The following is a 16509-nucleotide window of genomic DNA, read 5'->3' as shown; positions in this document are numbered from 1 at the left end:
ATCTTAAATAAATAAAATTATCTAATAATCCATTAACGTTCTCGTGCTTTAATTGATTTTCATCAACATTATAATTTAACACAAACTAAAATCTTTTAAATCAAAGTTGACAAAACTTTCGATCATTTGTTTATTGATTAGTCGAATATTTATCTTTAATGTTTTATTCTTAAAGACTCGGGGTTCAATTTACTGCATCTGTAACTTTGTTCTGAAAGGTGTTATATATTTATTATTATTATTATCGTTATAATTATTATATTATTATTATTATATATGTTTTCTTTTATTAATGAGTCATCCGGTCATCGGAGGTCATTCGGAGCCAGTCAACGTCACACCCGTGACGTCGTCCGGAGGCTGAAAGGTGGGCGGGGCCGTCTACCCAAACATCCCGCGCGCGGCGGAGCGGCGCGTGAGCCACAAACAGCTGGAGCAGAGACAGAAACGCAGCTCGCGGAACTTTGTTCTCCTGACTTTTTTTTTGGCATCATGTGGGCGCGAGCTGTGCTGCTCGCGGCGCTGCTGTCCGCGCTTTGCCCGACGGGAAGTACGGAAGCGGAGAGGGACGAGAGGGACGTCCAGGACTACGGCTACTCCAACTCCAACAGACTGGTCAGTTACTGCGCAGAATACTGCGCAGAAGTACTAACATTTTATTATTTACTATTTGTTAGTGTTCAATGTTTTTTTTTTTACCATAACCAATTTAATAGTTTTTAATAATAATAGTATTTAGTAATACATAAAATCTGTAAGGATTAATCCATTATTCAGCAATATTTTAGATGTTTATTGTTTCCAGAATATGTTCTTTGTTTAATTTTTATTTAATATATAATATATACTATTTAATATATAATATATAATATTGAATATAAACTATTGCATATTGAATATTTAATATATAATATACAATATTGAATATAAACTATTTAATATTGAATATTTAATATTGAATATATAATATATACATATAATGTTCATTTAATCACAGAACAATCTGACAGTTGGTGATTTTAAAATAATTAATCTGCTTCTCACAAACATTAAATAAAGACTTTATTTATTTTATAAAAGTGGAGCAGCAATAATTAGACAATTAAGAAAAATGTATCTGCAACTAAATATATTTATTTATTAATTGTTAAAACTAATAATCTGGAGTCAGTTTGAGGATTTTATTTTTACATTTTATTCATATTATTATAAACTGAATACGTCTGATCAGATTTATTATCTATTACAGTAAATTAAATACATTTTGGTATTTGTTGATTTATGGATGAAAAAATAAAATGCAGAAAGTAGATTGTTGTATGAATAGAGATCAATAATAGTCTTTAATATAAACTCAGAATTCATTCATTCATGTTGGAACTTTTTACTCTTTTCTAAACAAATAGAATTCTTATGAATTATTTTGATGAAACCACTGAACGGTTCTTTAACGTCTTAATGGACAAAGATGAAATATTGATTTATTTCAATATATTTATTGTATATTTAGCAGTAATATTCAACATTACTGTGTTGTTTCATATTATCTGTTTGTACTTCAATGAAACATTAAAGGACTAAAACTGTAATTAAGTTCATAATTAGACATTCAATGATTTAATAACAGTGACCAGACGAAGTACTCAGAAGTACTAATACCACAATATATCTTTAGTACAAAATATACTTCCAAATGTACTTACAGTACCTAAAAGTAAAAGTACTCATTATGCAGAATATATACTATATTATTATAATTATTGATGTATTAATGAGTTCATCACTTTAATGTTGCAGTTGATATTTTGTGAAGCTCCTTCATAAATAATATGAATAATTATATTTTGTATTATTAGTCAGAGCAGTAAAAACTACAATACTCACCTCTGAGATGTAGTAACGTAGAAGTAGAAGAAAATATTCAAGTTAAGCAGGAGTACCTCAGAACTGCAGGGTTCATACACATTTTGACCAATGGATTTCCATGACTTTTCCATGACTCTAAACCAAATTTCCATGACCAAACATTTTGTGAAATCTCGGTGTATACATGAAAAAGTGAGAAAATGTATTTAAACTAACAATGAGAATTCCAAAGCATACAGTATACCTTAAATGACACAAACGAATGAGAGACAATAGTTTGATTAAAAGAATAAATATTTATAAATATACTCTGGTTGACACTGACACATCAATAAGAGCTTTAGTAGGTAGCAGCATCCAGCTAGTGCACATGTTGCTTTCCCTTTTGTAGAGCACATGTTTCATTGAACCCTGTTACTGTATGTCTTCATATTAACTTCCACTGTTACTGTACAGCTGTTAGAATTGTGGCCTATCTTCTATTTGCAATTAATATGCATTCAATCCAGTTCAATTATTTAAATGAAAATGATAATCTACTCTGGCTAAAGTAGTTTATCAAGAGTAAAATAATAGCTGTGATCTATACGCACCTCTGCATTAGCAACCTGCTGAAATGAAGGTACAGGCTCCTTAACCCTCTCATTACTTCAGGGTTCTTGAGAGCAACGTGGGACTGTTGGTCCACTGGCTGTGGTCATCACAGTGAACAGTGTGATGAGAGGACATGTGAGCCCTTGTTGCTGTAGTTCATCTCATGGAGCAGAGGCTGCATGTAGCATAGCCTGCCTTATCAATGTATTTAAAACACTGTGACAGCAGGAAGCTGTACTCACGTCTGTTTAGACCTCCACCTTTATCCACGCCCAGCTCCACCTTTATCCAGGCCCAGCTCCACCTTTATCCAGGCCCAGCTCCACTCACATCTCAGCCCTGCGTCAAGCTGCGCTACACAACCAGCCTCCTCTCCCTGAAGCTCTCTGACCTCATCATCTCATCAGTATCTGGGCCTCATGTTTCGTGGTGATGAAAGTTATTCTGACCACGAAATCATCCTCATTCTACTTTGAGTTAAAACAAACAACCTGCAACCAGATGCGCCGGTGTTCAGGTTTAACGTTAATGAGTGAGCGCGTGAACTGAACCGGAACACGGGGGGGCTGCATGTTTCATCACGTTACGTTTTTTCCTCCTAAATCGCGATAATGACGAACGTTAACAGTCGACAGTTCCGCATGCAGTGGACGTTAACTTAACCCAGCAAGTCTGAACTTTAACGGAACATAACGGAACTTAAACTTTAACGGAGGGAAATGAAGACGCTGTAGACATCTGAACGCTGATTGGCCAAGACTCGACACGTCACGTCAAAGATGTTCTATTGCGAAGATCACAACATCACCTTTTCTCCTCGTCTCACTCCAATCTGAGAAACGCTGGCTGACAACTCAGCGCAAATGAACGACATGAAAATATGAATGAAACACATTGCCATGACTTTTCCAGGATTTTATTTTTTTCCAATAACCATTTTAAAATTCCATGACTTTTCCAGGTTTTCCATGACCGTACGAACCCTGGAACTGTGTTTAAGTACAATACTAAATGTAGTACTGCTGGTGTTTGATGCACTCATTGTATCTGTTGGAAGATGGAAGCTTTATGACGTGTGTGTGCGTGTGCGTGTGCGTAGCTGGGAGCTCTGCATGAGGTTCTGGAGAAGCTTCAGACGAAGAGGATCAATCCGTGGGAGAAGAAGTACGGACAAGTTCCCTCAGTGAGTCTCATCAACACATTATTATTATTATATTTACCTCTGGAGGTTTCTAGAAGTCTTTCATTACTAAATGACAAAATGTTTCATATTTAATCTTTAATGTTTTATAAACACTGTTGTCACTCGTTTTTACTTTATTTGTTCTGTATATTATCTATTTTATGTTTATCTTACTCATCACTTATTCTATGTATTAGTTTATTCTATACATTAATTTATATATTATTCATAACATTTTTATTTTATATATCATATCATATACATAGATTATATATATATTATTCATTATTTATTCCATGTATTACTGATCTTTACCTGCAGTGACATCTGAGTAACACACGGTGGCGCCACTTCCTTTGATTATTAAAACACCGAAGAAAAAGGTTTTACCCACAAAAGTACAACGTAGCATTAAATAAAAACACAGAGTACACAGTTCTGTATTTAAATACACAGTATTCTATTTTAATCAAGTACTCTTGTATTTAAATACTCACCGTGTTTGTAGTGAAGCCGAAGAACCAAGAATCACATCTTTAGAACGTTACGTCTAATATAATAAGACGTGTTGCTCACACGAATGATGTGTGTGGTTCTCTGTGTGTGGTTCTCTCCCTCTGTGTGTGGTTCTCTGTTCTCAGTGTGACCTGGGAGAACACTGCGCGGTGAGGAAAGGTTCTCGTATCGGGAAGATGTGCGATTGTCCTCGAGGAGCTTTCTGTAACTTCTTCCTGCTGAAGTGCTTATGAGCCAATCAGAGCCCAGAGTCTATTTTAACATGTTTATGTATAAACTTGTGTGAAGTAGCTTTAGAGGAGTTAATCCTTCATGAATATTCATTGGTGCATTAAAGGCGTTTTATCTGAACACTTTTTGATTTATTAAAATCATGTTTGAAATATTAAACAGGTTTTATAATTATACACGACTTATTTACATATTTATAAACTGGGAGAAAAAAAAGTGTTTGTGGATTGAGACGGTTTGTTTGTGCTTTAGTCATTATTATTGAACTAGTGCTGGGTAAGTTAACACGTTATTATCGCGTTAATACCAAATACCACACATATTACGGTAATCAGCGTTGCATATGTCTGACCAACATACCAAAAAAGCAAAAAATAAATGATTCATTTAAATTATTGTTTTAGAGTTTTTAAAGTGTTTTGTTTGTAATATGTATAATAAGCATCATTTAGTATCACTACTGAGAATTTAACAAACATAAAAACATGACGTAGATAGGTTTGTAGTTTTCAAGGTGTATATTTAAATATCATCTCTTACACACATGAAGATAAAGTTATGAACACCGGCTGAATATCTATGATCAGAATCATTATAACTGTGTTATAACTGCTGCTGTGTAAAGGGAATACTGCTGCTAACAAGAACCTGATGTGTTTAAAGTGTTTAAACCAAATGTTATTGACCTGTTGTTCATATAGCAGGACTTTAAAATAAAAGTGCACAATACACTACTTTAGAATTCATTATTGAACTTTGTCATAACAATGAGATTAATCAGGATTAAACATTGTAATTGTTGCCCAGCACTAATATATTCTCATTATTTATTACTTGACCAATAAAAAGTACACGAGGCCTTTTCTCAACTAAAATCACCTAAATATGTCATTTTACTTAAAATCCCTCATCTCCATACTTTAAATGATGAAGAACGAGGTTTAAATGAAGTTAAAACACTTTTTTATCTTAAGAGTGAAACTATAAAATAAATAATAAAATGATTAAAAACCTTTAAAATCACTTCTATGAGTTACAGAAGCTTCTGATATTAAACACACTGAACCAGAAGTAAATAAAGTAAAATAGAGTAAAAATAAATAGAGAGGTTTAACAGCAGTGGAGTCGACCAATCAGCAGGCTTTTCGTCCCCGGAGGGTTTTTATTAGTAAGATACTTTACAGACGTCTAGACTCCTCGAGGCTGCTTGAAGTTCATGCCGACGGTCGGCTGGGTCACCTGCAGGTTAGACAGACCGCCGAAGTCCTGAAGAACAGAAGAAGAACCTCAACACCAGAGCTCATACAGCTTCAGGGTCTGATATGAACAGTCAAGAGACCTGAGACCTCTACACCAGGGCTCATGGAGGAAACATCAGGTCTACGGTCTAAATCTGTGTGAGGGCTTCAGGGTCTGAGAGGAACAGAGGATCCTTCAAACACGGGAAAGGCTCTCAGGTTGATCTTCCTGTACTATCAATGACCTGACGACAAGGACGTCATGAACACTTTCGATACAGGAAGTAGACACTTTAAACAACGTGTTTAAACTTTAAGAGTCTGATCACTATTAAGTTTAACATTTTGAAGTTCAGGTCTGATCATCACTCATAGCAGCTCGTTACGTTTCCTTTGATGTTCAGAAGCATCAAAGGACATTTAACACTTTACCTCAGAGTGCGTTTTATATTTAATCTCAATCCTTCAGTTTATCTTAACTCGTTATACTGACTGAGCTGCTCTGATGAGGTATTAATACATAACTCTAGTAATCAGTGGTAGAGGTACTAATACCACACTTTAGGAATGTAAGCAGTACTTTAATATCACATAGAATACATTTTATAAACACTCTGCAGCTGTCAGATAAATGAAGTAGTAGAGTATTTAAATACTGAAGTACAAGTACCTCGGTTACTTCCTACTACAGTAAACTGTAAACTGAAGAGACTCACCAGCAGCTTCAGCATCTCCTTTGTGTCGGGATCAACTTCAATGAGCTCCTGGTCCAGAGCCGACACCTGCACAGGTACACAAGTACACAAGTACAACACGGTTAAACACACAGGTACACAAGTACAACACGGTTAAACACACAGGTACACAAGTACAACACGGTTAAACACACAGGTACACAAGTACAACACGGTTAAACAACCAGGTGCACAAGTACAACACGGTTAAACACAGGTGTCCGTTTCTTCCTCCTCCCTCGCTGTCCCTGAATGCATCATTTCACTGAACATTTGAGTCGAGCTTCAGCAGAAGATTAATCTGCAGATATTTATAATAATCCATAAATCATTCAATATGTCGGGACATTTAAAGACGTCAGCTTTGACAGTTTAAAAGTTTCTAACTTTCTTTAGACTGAACTGTTATAATAATCAGATCAATGATAATAAAGACAATCATAAATATACAATAGTTGCAGCGATACGACGAGCCTCAGATGTACGACATAAACAAAGATTATATTCAGACTCATGTTGGAAAGATTGAGACGAACACGACGACCTCTGACCTCAGGATGAAAGGAAAAATGATTTATGTTCAAAATATTTAAACTCAACTAAACTCACTCCGAGTTTAGTTTCTACTATTTATCTAATTTAGGAAAACTATCCCCTCATAAAAATGAAAGGTTAGTAAGAGATTTTATGTTTTTAAACAAGTATTTCAGTGTAAAATATCTCCAAAGTACAGCGAGAACTTAATATTTATTATTCTAAAAATATATTCACATCAGGTTTAAACTTATGAAACATCAGGTTTAAAGTTATATAAACATCAGGTCTACGGTCTAAAGCTGTGTGAGAGCTTCAGGGTCTGAGAGGAACAGAGGATCCTTCAAACACGGGAAAGGCTCTCAGGTTGATCTTCCTGTACTATCAATGACCTGACGACGAGGACGTCATGAACACTTTCGATACAGGAAGTAGACACTTTACATTAATGTTCATGTGTCTCATGTGATAATAATAATAATAAAGCTCTTATCCATCCATCAAACACAATGATGAGGATCTTCTAGAATACTTAAATCTGCAATATGTTCATCTCGTTAGATTTCCTGAACCCTAAAACCTGCCAGCAGGATGGAAACGTTTTGTTAAACAATCACTAAAACTACATCATTTATCAGCCATTATTGTTAGATTTTCATCTTTCTGACAGTCCTTGAACACATCATGTGTGACCAACTTCTGATAGAAAAAAGCAAAACAAAACATTTTATTCTTCATGTTCTCATATAAATGTCTCCTCCAATAAAGCCTTCACTTTAACCAGAGTGTGTAAAAACATTAAACTGTGAGCTCCTCAGTGAAACTATGAAGTCATGAGAGGAGGAGAGACAGGAGAAGAGAAGGAGAGAGAAGAGAAGAGAAGGAGAAGAGAAAAGGAGAGAGAAGAGAAGGAGAAGAGAAGAGGAGGAGAGGAGAGAAGAGAAGGAGAGGAGAGAAGGAGAGAGAAGAGGAGAGAAGGAGAGAGAAGAGGAGAGAAGAGGAGAGAGAAGAGGAGAGAGAAGAGAGGCTGAAACATATGAATAGTTTAATATTAATATTTAAAGCCTCATTTTGTCTGCCAGCGTTAACACTTGTGAACAATGTTGGATATTTAGATTTCATTGTTTTCTAACTTCATAATATAAATGATCAAAGGAATGAAACTTGTTTCTGTTCTTATTGAATGATTCATGTCATGACTGCTACACAGGACCTGTTTAAGTTCTCTCTACTTCTAGATGTGGTGACGTTTCCATAGAACGTAAAACGATGACACAGAACTGATCATAGTTCAATAACTCACAATATTTTACATTTTCTCTACAAACTGCAGCTCAAAGGACGACCAGAGAACCACGACGTTTGACTTGTGTTATTAACAGACGTCACAGTCACCGCCAGGGTAACCTCTCCTGTGTTCATGGTGGAACCAAAGAACCACCACAGTGTCTCAGGTGCGTTGGTGGTGCGTTCACTGACCTCGGGCACGTAGTTGTCCCTCCTCTCTCGCTCCTCCTCCTGCAGTTTGATGGAGATTCCTCTGACTGGACCTCTCTGGATCCTCTTCATCAGATGTGTCACATACCTGCAGCAGCATCACAGAGACGTGAACATCCACACGGAACAGGAAGTGAGTGTAACCAGAGCTCATGGAGGAAACATCAGGTCTACGGTCTAAAGCTGTGTGAGAGCTTCAGGGTCTGAGAGGAACAGAGGATCCTTCAAACACGGGAAAGGCTCTCAGGTTGATCTTCCTGTACTATCAATGACCTGACGACAAGGACGTCATGAACACTTTCGATACAGGAAGTAGACAGACGTCATTATATGAACTATTTAAACGTGTTAAACTGACCCGGCGATCTTGTTGCGGAGCTTCTTGCTGGGGATGATGGCGATCTCCTCACAGACCCTCTTGTTGGTGTGGAAGTCGCTCCCCAGTCGGGTGTAGTACTTCTCGATGATGACCCGGGCGGCCTTCTTCACCGTCTTGGTCCTGACTCGTCCCTTAAGGAAGAACACCAAACAATCTATTACAATTTAAATAAAGATATCACAGGCGGCCATCTTGGTATAGATTTCAGAGTCTCAACACATTATGAAAGAGGACAGAGACAGATCAGCTATGACTCTTTGCTAATGTGAATTTTCAGATATATTTTGCAGAAGTCTCGTTCATCTCCAGAAGTGTGGAGCATTAAATATGAATGTGACGCAATATTACCTGAATGGATGAGACGAACCATCACGGTTCATAAATACATGTCGTCATAAACAATAAGACTCAGAGCCGATAAACTACACAACACTTCGGCTGCATGTTCCGTGTTATTTACACGACCACCGAGCAGACCGGAGATGGTTAAACCAGTGTTTCCCGGTGAGATGCTCGGTAATGGTTGCTAGCCTAAGCTAACTCCAGTTTAGCCTCGTAAGCTAACCGTGGGTGATGTTTATTAGCGGTTAAACGCTTTAAATGCCCGTGTTTAACCCACTGAACGACATTATTATTCTACCGTTCCGGTTCTTTAGACAGATACAAATCTGACTGAGAACCGCTTCTCATTCAGCGGCTCCGCTCCTTCTCCTAGCGGCAGTTTCTCAGCTACAACACCGCAAACTAATCGCTCTTATTCGAGTCATCTAACGTCAATACTTTGATATGCTGGTGAATTGAACTCTCCGGTGTCCGTGGATTAAATTAGTGATGAACAAACAGCCTCAGAACGCGAGGATTAGTTTAGATTAGTCAGGTAGGCATGTGAAAAATACCCACCATGTTGGATCGGCCTGGTAAAAGAGACCGATCAGACTTCCGGCGGAAGTTTAAATCCACAGGCGGAAGTTGAGAAGGAAAACAAGCTGCAGGTGCTGCGCCCTCTGTCGGCCGGAAGACGGAAATACAACAACTACAATAATTTAGATCCTTTACTTAATTAAGAAAACATTAAAAATATAAAAAACAAATATAATATATATATTTATACTGTACATATTTGTTATAGTATTGTTAAAGTATCCTTTTCATATTTTCTTATTTTTCTTATAATTATATTTCCACTATTCTTTTCTATTTTTATTTTCTGTGAAGCAATTTTGGCTGCATGTTTGTATGAAAGGTTCAATATCAATAAATAAAGTGGAGTTAAGGTCACACTGTAAAAATATTTTTTAATTAAAAATTATTAGTATCACACTGAAAAAAATACTCCTTCAGTAAAAGTATGTCAGTATAACCAGTAACATTACTTTATACTGTAGTACATTTCAGAGGTACATATTGTACTTTATACTGTACTACATCTCAGAGGTACATGTTGTACTTTATACTGTACTACATCTCAGAGGTACATGTTGTACTTTATACTGTACTACACCTCAGTGGTACATGTTGTACTTTATACTGTACTACATCTCAGAGGTACATGTTGTACTTTATACTGTACCACATCTCAGAGGTACATATTGTACTTTATACTGTACTACACCTCAGAGGTACATATTGTACTTTATACTGTACTACATCTCAGAGGTATATATTGTACTTTATACTGTACTACATCTCAGAGGTACATGTTGTACTTTTTACTGTACTACATCTCAGAGGTACACATTGTACTTTATACTGTACTACATCTCAGAGGTACATGTTGTACTTTATACTGTACTACACCTCAGAGGTACATATTGTACTTTATACTGTACTACATCTCAGAGGTATATATTGTACTTTATACTGTACTACATCTCAGAGGTACATGTTGTACTTTTTACTGTACTACATCTCAGAGGTACACATTGTACTTTATACTGTAATACATCTTAGAGGTACACATTGTACTTTATACTGTACTACATCTCAGAGGTACATGTTGTACTTTATACTGTACTACATCTCAGAGGTACATGTTGTACTTTTTACTGTACTACATCTCAGAGGTACATATGTTCTGTGTTCTAACCAGCAGCATTAACAGAAGACATAAAGTAATAAACTCTTTCATTAGTAATGTTGAGTATGAAGAGCAGATGATGAGATCACAGAGATTACATGTGAACCAGAGGAGGAGGAGGAGGAGGAGGAGGAAGATGGTGAACAGATGTAGAAGATGTTTGAATCTGACCTGAAGATTCATTTAGTTTACGCACGTCATTTCCGGAGTGAACTTTATTTCCCATGAGCAGCAGGGGCACGAGACTGTCACATGACACTCCACGTGACGTCACATGTCAACATGGCTGCCGCTGTCTCGAGCGAACATTTCGACAATTTACAGCTTCTTCTGAAGGTATTGATCCTTAATATCAATAAATATATAATAACAAGAGTCTTTATGAACACTCAGCACTGCAGCTGAGACTCGATCCAATGTTGTGATTATAGTCGGTGGATTAATATTAACAAATAGTTCAGATTAGCCTGCTAGCATCAGTGTGTTTATACATGTAATATATTAAAATAATAATCTTTATGTACAGTCTGTGAGTCAGACCTGCTGCATTAACATCATGTGGTACACTGTGGTATTAGTACTCCATCATGTTGTACACTGTGGTATTAGTACTTCATCATGTTGTACACTGTGGTATTAGCACTCCATCATGTGGTACACTGTGGTATTAGTACTTCATCATGTGGTACACTGTGGTATTAGTACTTCATCATGTGGTACACTGTGGTATTAGTACTCCATCATGTGGTACACTGTGGTATTAGCACTCCATCATGTGGTACACTGTGGTATTAGTACTTCATCATGTTGTACACTGTGGTATTAGTACTTCATCATGTGGTACACTGTGGTATTAGTACTCCATCATGTGGTACACTGTGGTATTAGTACTTCATCATGTTGTACACTGTGGTATTAGTACTTCATCATGTTGTACACTGTGGTATTAGTACTTCATCATGTTGTACACTGTGGTATTAGCACTCCATCATGTGGTACACTGTGGTATTAGTACTTCATCATGTGGTACACTGTGGTATTAGTACTCCATCATGTGGTACACTGTGGTATTAGTACTTCATCATGTGGTACACTGTGGTATTAGTACTCCATCATGTGGTACACTGTGGTATTAGCACTCCATCATGTGGTACACTGTGGTATTAGTACTTCATCATGTTGTACACTGTGGTATTAGTACTTCATCATGTGGTACACTGTGGTATTAGTACTCCATCATGTGGTACACTGTGGTATTAGTACTTCATCATGTTGTACACTGTGGTATTAGTACTTCATCATGTTGTACACTGTGGTATTAGTACTTCATCATGTTGTACACTGTGGTATTAGCACTCCATCATGTGGTACACTGTGGTATTAGTACTCCATCATGTGGTACACTGTGGTATTAGTACTTCATCATGTTGTACACTGTGGTATTAGTACTCCATCATGTGGTACACTGTGGTATTAGTACTCCATCATGTTGTACACTGTGGTATTAGTACTTCATCATGTTGTACACTGTGGTATTAGCACTCCATCATGTGGTACACTGTGGTATTAGTACTTCATCATGTGGTACACTGTGGTATTAGTACTTCATCATGTGGTACACTGTGGTATTAGTACTCCATCATGTGGTACACTGTGGTATTAGCACTCCATCATGTGGTACACTGTGGTATTAGTACTTCATCATGTTGTACACTGTGGTATTAGTACTTCATCATGTTGTACACTGTGGTATTAGCACTCCATCATGTGGTACACTGTGGTATTAGTACTTTATCATGTTGTACACTGTGGTATTAGTACTCCATCATGTGGTACACTGTGGTATTAGTACTTCATCATGTGGTACACTGTGGTATTAGTACTCCATCATGTGGTACACTGTGGTATTAGTACTTCATCATGTGGTACACTGTGGTATTAGCACTCCATCATGTGGTACACTGTGGTATTAGTACTTCATCATGTTGTACACTGTGGTATTAGCACTCCATCATGTGGTACACTGTGGTATTAGTACTTCATCATGTTGTACACTGTGGTATTAGCACTCCATCATGTGGTACACTGTGGTATTAGTACTCCATCATGTGGTACACTGTGGTATTAGTACTTCATCATGTTGTACACTGTGGTATTAGCACTCCATCATGTGGTACACTGTGGTATTAGTACTTTATCATGTTGTACACTGTGGTATTAGTACTCCATCATGTGGTACACTGTGGTATTAGTACTTCATCATGTGGTACACTGTGGTATTAGTACTCCATCATGTGGTACACTGTGGTATTAGTACTCCATCATGTGGTACACTGTGGTATTAGCACTCCATCATGTGGTACACTGTGGTATTAGTACTTCATCATGTGGTACACTGTGGTATTAGCACTCCATCATGTGGTACACTGTGGTATTAGCACTCCATCATGTGGTACACTGTGGTATTAGTACTCCATCATGTGGTACACTGTGGTATTAGCACTCCATCATGTGGTACACTGTGGTATTAGTACTTCATCATGTGGTACACTGTGGTATTAGTACTCCATGTTGTACACTGTGGTATTAGCACTTCATCATGTTGTACACTGTGGTATTAGTACTCCATGTTGTACACTGTGGTATTAGTACTCCATCATGTTGTACACTGTGGTATTAGTACTTCATCATGTTGTACACTGTGGTATTAGCACTCCATCATGTTGTACACTGTGGTATTAGTACTTCATCATGTTGTACACTGTGGTATTAGTACTTCATCATGTTGTACACTGTGGTATTAGTACTCCATGTTGTACACTGTGGTATTAGTACTTCATCATGTTGTACACTGTGGTATTAGTACTCCATGTTGTACACTGTGGTATTAGTACTCCATCATGTTGTACACTGTGGTATTAGTACTTCATCATGTTGTACACTGTGGTATTAGCACTCCATCATGTTGTACACTGTGGTATTAGTACTTCATCATGTTGTACACTGTGGTATTAGTACTCCATGTTGTACACTGTGGTATTAGTACTCCATGTTGTACACTGTGGTATTAGTACTCCATCATGTTGTACACTGTGGTATTAGTACTTCATCATGTTGTACACTGTGGTATTAGCACTCCATCATGTTGTACACTGTGGTATTAGTACTTCATCATGTTGTACACTGTGGTATTAGTACTCCATGTTGTACACTGTGGTATTAGTACTCCATCATGTTGTACACTGTGGTATTAGCACTTCATCATGTTGTACACTGTGGTATTAGTACTCCATGTTGTACACTGTGGTATTAGTACTCCATCATGTTGTACACTGTGGTATTAGTACTTCATCATGTTGTACACTGTGGTATTAGCACTCCATCATGTTGTACACTGTGGTATTAGTACTTCATCATGTTGTACACCGAGAACATGTGAAGGAGAGCTGGTCACATGACCGGCTGGTCTCACCTTGTCTTTGTCTCCTGAGGCTCCGTCTAAAGACGCCGTGAGAGACGTTTGTGTTCAGAGTCACAGGAGGACGAGTCAGCGTCTGGTGGAGACGACGGCAGAAACACTCAACGTCACTGCAGCTCAGGCTGCTCAGGTAACACACACACACACACACACAGGGAGAGACACAGACACGCACACACACAGGCACGCACACACACAGACACACACAGACACGCACACACACAGACACACACAGGCACGCACACAGACACACACAGACACGCACACACACAGAGAGACACACACACACACACACACAGACACGCACACACACAGAGACACAGACACACACACACACACACACACAGGGAGAGACACACACACACACACACAGAGAGAGACACACACAGACACACACAGAGAGAGAGACACACACAGACACACACAGAGAGAGACACACACACACACACACAGAGAGAGACACACACACACACACAGAGAGAGACAGACACACACGCACAGAGACACACACACACACACACACACACACGCACAGAGACACACACACACACACAGGGAGAGACACACACACACACAGACACACACGCACACACACACAGAGAGACACACACACACACACGCAGAGAGACACACACACACACACACGCAGAGACTAAAAAGCTCTGAGAACAGAAATATGAGAATAAAAACTAGTGCAATGACTTTGTGATAAAAACAATCGAATAAACAATAAAACACGTCAAATATAGAAATAAAGAAAGCAATAATATGAATGTGTGTGTGTGTGTGTGTGTGTCTCTCCAGCTGGTCCACTCCCTCCACGTTCTGTCTCATCACGTTCTCTACTACAACCTCGGTTCTCCGGAGCAGATCCTACATCTGTTCCCCGACTCGTTCCACTCCAGTCTGAAAAACCTGATCACCAAGATCCTGCTGGAGAACAGGTCCGCCCCCATTGAACATTCCCTCTACTGTAACTATAGTCGATGAGAACTTCCTGGTTCTTCCTGGTGAATCACTCAGAAATTATATAAATGTGTGAAGTGAAGCATGAGGGATTGCTCCTCCTCCTATTGGCTGGTTGGATGTGATGTCACTACAGGCTGTGATGACATCACACGTGTCTCTGATGTTTTTCAGCCCGACGTGGAGAACAGAAGCTCTCAGTGATCAGGGTGAGTCCAACCCAGATCCATGTTTCACCTCTATCTCTAGAGAGAGTGTGTGTGTGTGTAAGGCTTTAAACTGTGTGTGTGTGTGTGTGTGTGTGTAGTCTCTCTCCCCCAGCTGAAGGACTTGGACTGGAGAGTCAACATGGTGACCGGTTCAGACTCAGTCAGTCGGATGTCTGTCCCGACCTGCCTGGTTCAGCTCAGGGTGAGTACTGGACCTGAACCGCCACCTGCTGAGGTCACGTGACCTACAGGTACTGAGGAGGTCTCCCTGTACCGAGGAGGTCTCTGTACTGAGGTAGTCTCAGGAGGTCTCTCTGTACTGAGGAGGTCTCTCTGTACTGAGGAGGTCTCGTGTCTCCGTGTGTCCCTCAGATTGAGGACCCGTGTCCGTCGGCGGGTCTGGATCCGGTGTCCCTGCTGACGGTGGAGCTGAGCAGAGAGTCTCTGGACACCATCCTGGATGGACTGGGACGCATCAGAGACCAGCTGAGTGTGGTCGCTGGGAAGTGAGGCCCGGAGGCAGCTGATTGGTCCATTCAGAGAATGACATCACGAGGCCCGGAGGCAGCTGATTGGTCCGTTCAGAGAATGACATCACGAGGCCCGGAGGCAGCTGATTGGTCCGTTCAGAGAATGACATCACGAGGCCCGGAGGCAGCTGATTGGTCCGTTCAGAGAATGACATTGCGTCTTTTTTACAGCCTGAAGCTGATTTTTGTGTCGTTTTCATCAATTTAACAACATTCATGAGTTTGAATATTTACAGAAATGTTTGATAATTAAATGTATCATAAAAAACTAAACTTTACTAAAATAAAAAGATTGATTTTCACTTTGCTTTTTCAGACCAAGAAATAATCTTTAGAGTCTGAAGACTTAAAATATCAAATATATTTATTATTTATTTTATGTTTGACTTCAGAGTGAAAAACAAACTAAAATATGAGCCGTTAAAAACCTGTTATCTTCTCACACACACACACACACACACACAGACAGAGATACAC

General features: G+C 38.7%; 3 protein-coding genes and 3 non-coding genes across 6 annotated transcripts; 2 read left to right on the top strand and 4 right to left on the bottom strand.

The window, feature by feature from the left end:
- Positions 1-385: 385 nt before the first annotated feature.
- Positions 386-4510, top strand: cart2 (cocaine- and amphetamine-regulated transcript 2). The gene is made up of 3 exons (XM_076077565.1): positions 386-615; positions 3560-3643; positions 4285-4510. Exons 1-3 carry the CDS (start codon positions 493-495, stop codon positions 4390-4392), a joined length of 315 nt encoding a protein of 104 aa, XP_075933680.1. The 5' UTR covers positions 386-492; the 3' UTR covers positions 4393-4510.
- Positions 4511-5527: 1017 nt separating this feature from the next.
- Positions 5528-9773, bottom strand: LOC142933446 (small ribosomal subunit protein eS17). The gene is made up of 5 exons (XM_076077564.1): positions 9673-9773; positions 8752-8903; positions 8376-8481; positions 6345-6410; positions 5528-5656 (listed from the first exon to the last, which is right to left on the bottom strand). Exons 1-5 carry the CDS (start codon positions 9673-9675, stop codon positions 5579-5581), a joined length of 405 nt encoding a protein of 134 aa, XP_075933679.1. The 5' UTR covers positions 9676-9773; the 3' UTR covers positions 5528-5578.
- On the bottom strand, positions 5785-5911 carry LOC142933473 (small nucleolar RNA SNORA71). Its single transcript, XR_012947598.1, has one exon. It is a non-coding gene; the product is annotated as a small nucleolar RNA SNORA71 (small nucleolar RNA).
- Positions 7200-7326, bottom strand: LOC142933472 (small nucleolar RNA SNORA71). The gene has a single exon (XR_012947597.1). It is a non-coding gene; the product is annotated as a small nucleolar RNA SNORA71 (small nucleolar RNA).
- LOC142933470 (small nucleolar RNA SNORA71) lies at positions 8578-8704 on the bottom strand. Its single transcript, XR_012947596.1, has one exon. It is a non-coding gene; the product is annotated as a small nucleolar RNA SNORA71 (small nucleolar RNA).
- A 1334-nt stretch (positions 9774-11107) lies between the features above and the next one.
- Positions 11108-16334, top strand: commd9 (COMM domain containing 9). Its single transcript, XM_076077588.1, has 6 exons — positions 11108-11185; positions 14341-14457; positions 15132-15271; positions 15468-15502; positions 15601-15704; positions 15875-16334. The coding sequence occupies exons 1-6, from the start codon at positions 11132-11134 to the stop codon at positions 16010-16012; spliced, it is 588 nt and encodes a 195-aa protein (XP_075933703.1). The 5' UTR covers positions 11108-11131; the 3' UTR covers positions 16013-16334.
- Positions 16335-16509: the final 175 nt, after the last annotated feature.

Source organism: Anarhichas minor, unplaced genomic scaffold (genome assembly GCF_050575085.1).
Source record: "Anarhichas minor isolate MPS153535 unplaced genomic scaffold, ASM5057508v1 ptg000061l, whole genome shotgun sequence".
Lineage (NCBI taxonomy): Eukaryota > Metazoa > Chordata > Actinopteri > Perciformes > Anarhichadidae > Anarhichas > Anarhichas minor.
Note: the sequence above shows the minus strand (reverse complement) of the source record. Positions and strands in the feature narration are given on the sequence as shown.

Excerpts from the sequence above, each read along its gene's own strand:
- LOC142933446 (XM_076077564.1), bottom strand. Across the intron at positions 8,482-8,751 it reads CTCCGCAACAAGATCGCCGG|GTATGTGACACATCTGATGA; the intron begins GTCAGTTTAACA and ends ATGCTGCTGCAG. Across the intron at positions 5,657-6,344 it reads AGGAGATGCTGAAGCTGCTG|GACTTCGGCGGTCTGTCTAA; the intron begins GTGAGTCTCTTC and ends TCTGTTCTTCAG.
- cart2 (XM_076077565.1), top strand. The coding sequence starts at position 493 with ATGTGGGCGCGAGCTGTGCTGCTCGCGGCGCTGCTGTCCGCGCTTTGC. Across the intron at positions 616-3,559 it reads ACTCCAACTCCAACAGACTG|CTGGGAGCTCTGCATGAGGT; the intron begins GTCAGTTACTGC and ends GCGTGTGCGTAG. Across the intron at positions 3,644-4,284 it reads AGTACGGACAAGTTCCCTCA|TGTGACCTGGGAGAACACTG; the intron begins GTGAGTCTCATC and ends CTCTGTTCTCAG.
- commd9 (XM_076077588.1), top strand. The coding sequence starts at position 11,132 with ATGGCTGCCGCTGTCTCGAGCGAACATTTCGACAATTTACAGCTTCTT. Across the intron at positions 15,503-15,600 it reads AGAAGCTCTCAGTGATCAGG|TCTCTCTCCCCCAGCTGAAG; the intron begins GTGAGTCCAACC and ends GTGTGTGTGTAG. Across the intron at positions 15,705-15,874 it reads CCTGCCTGGTTCAGCTCAGG|ATTGAGGACCCGTGTCCGTC; the intron begins GTGAGTACTGGA and ends TGTGTCCCTCAG.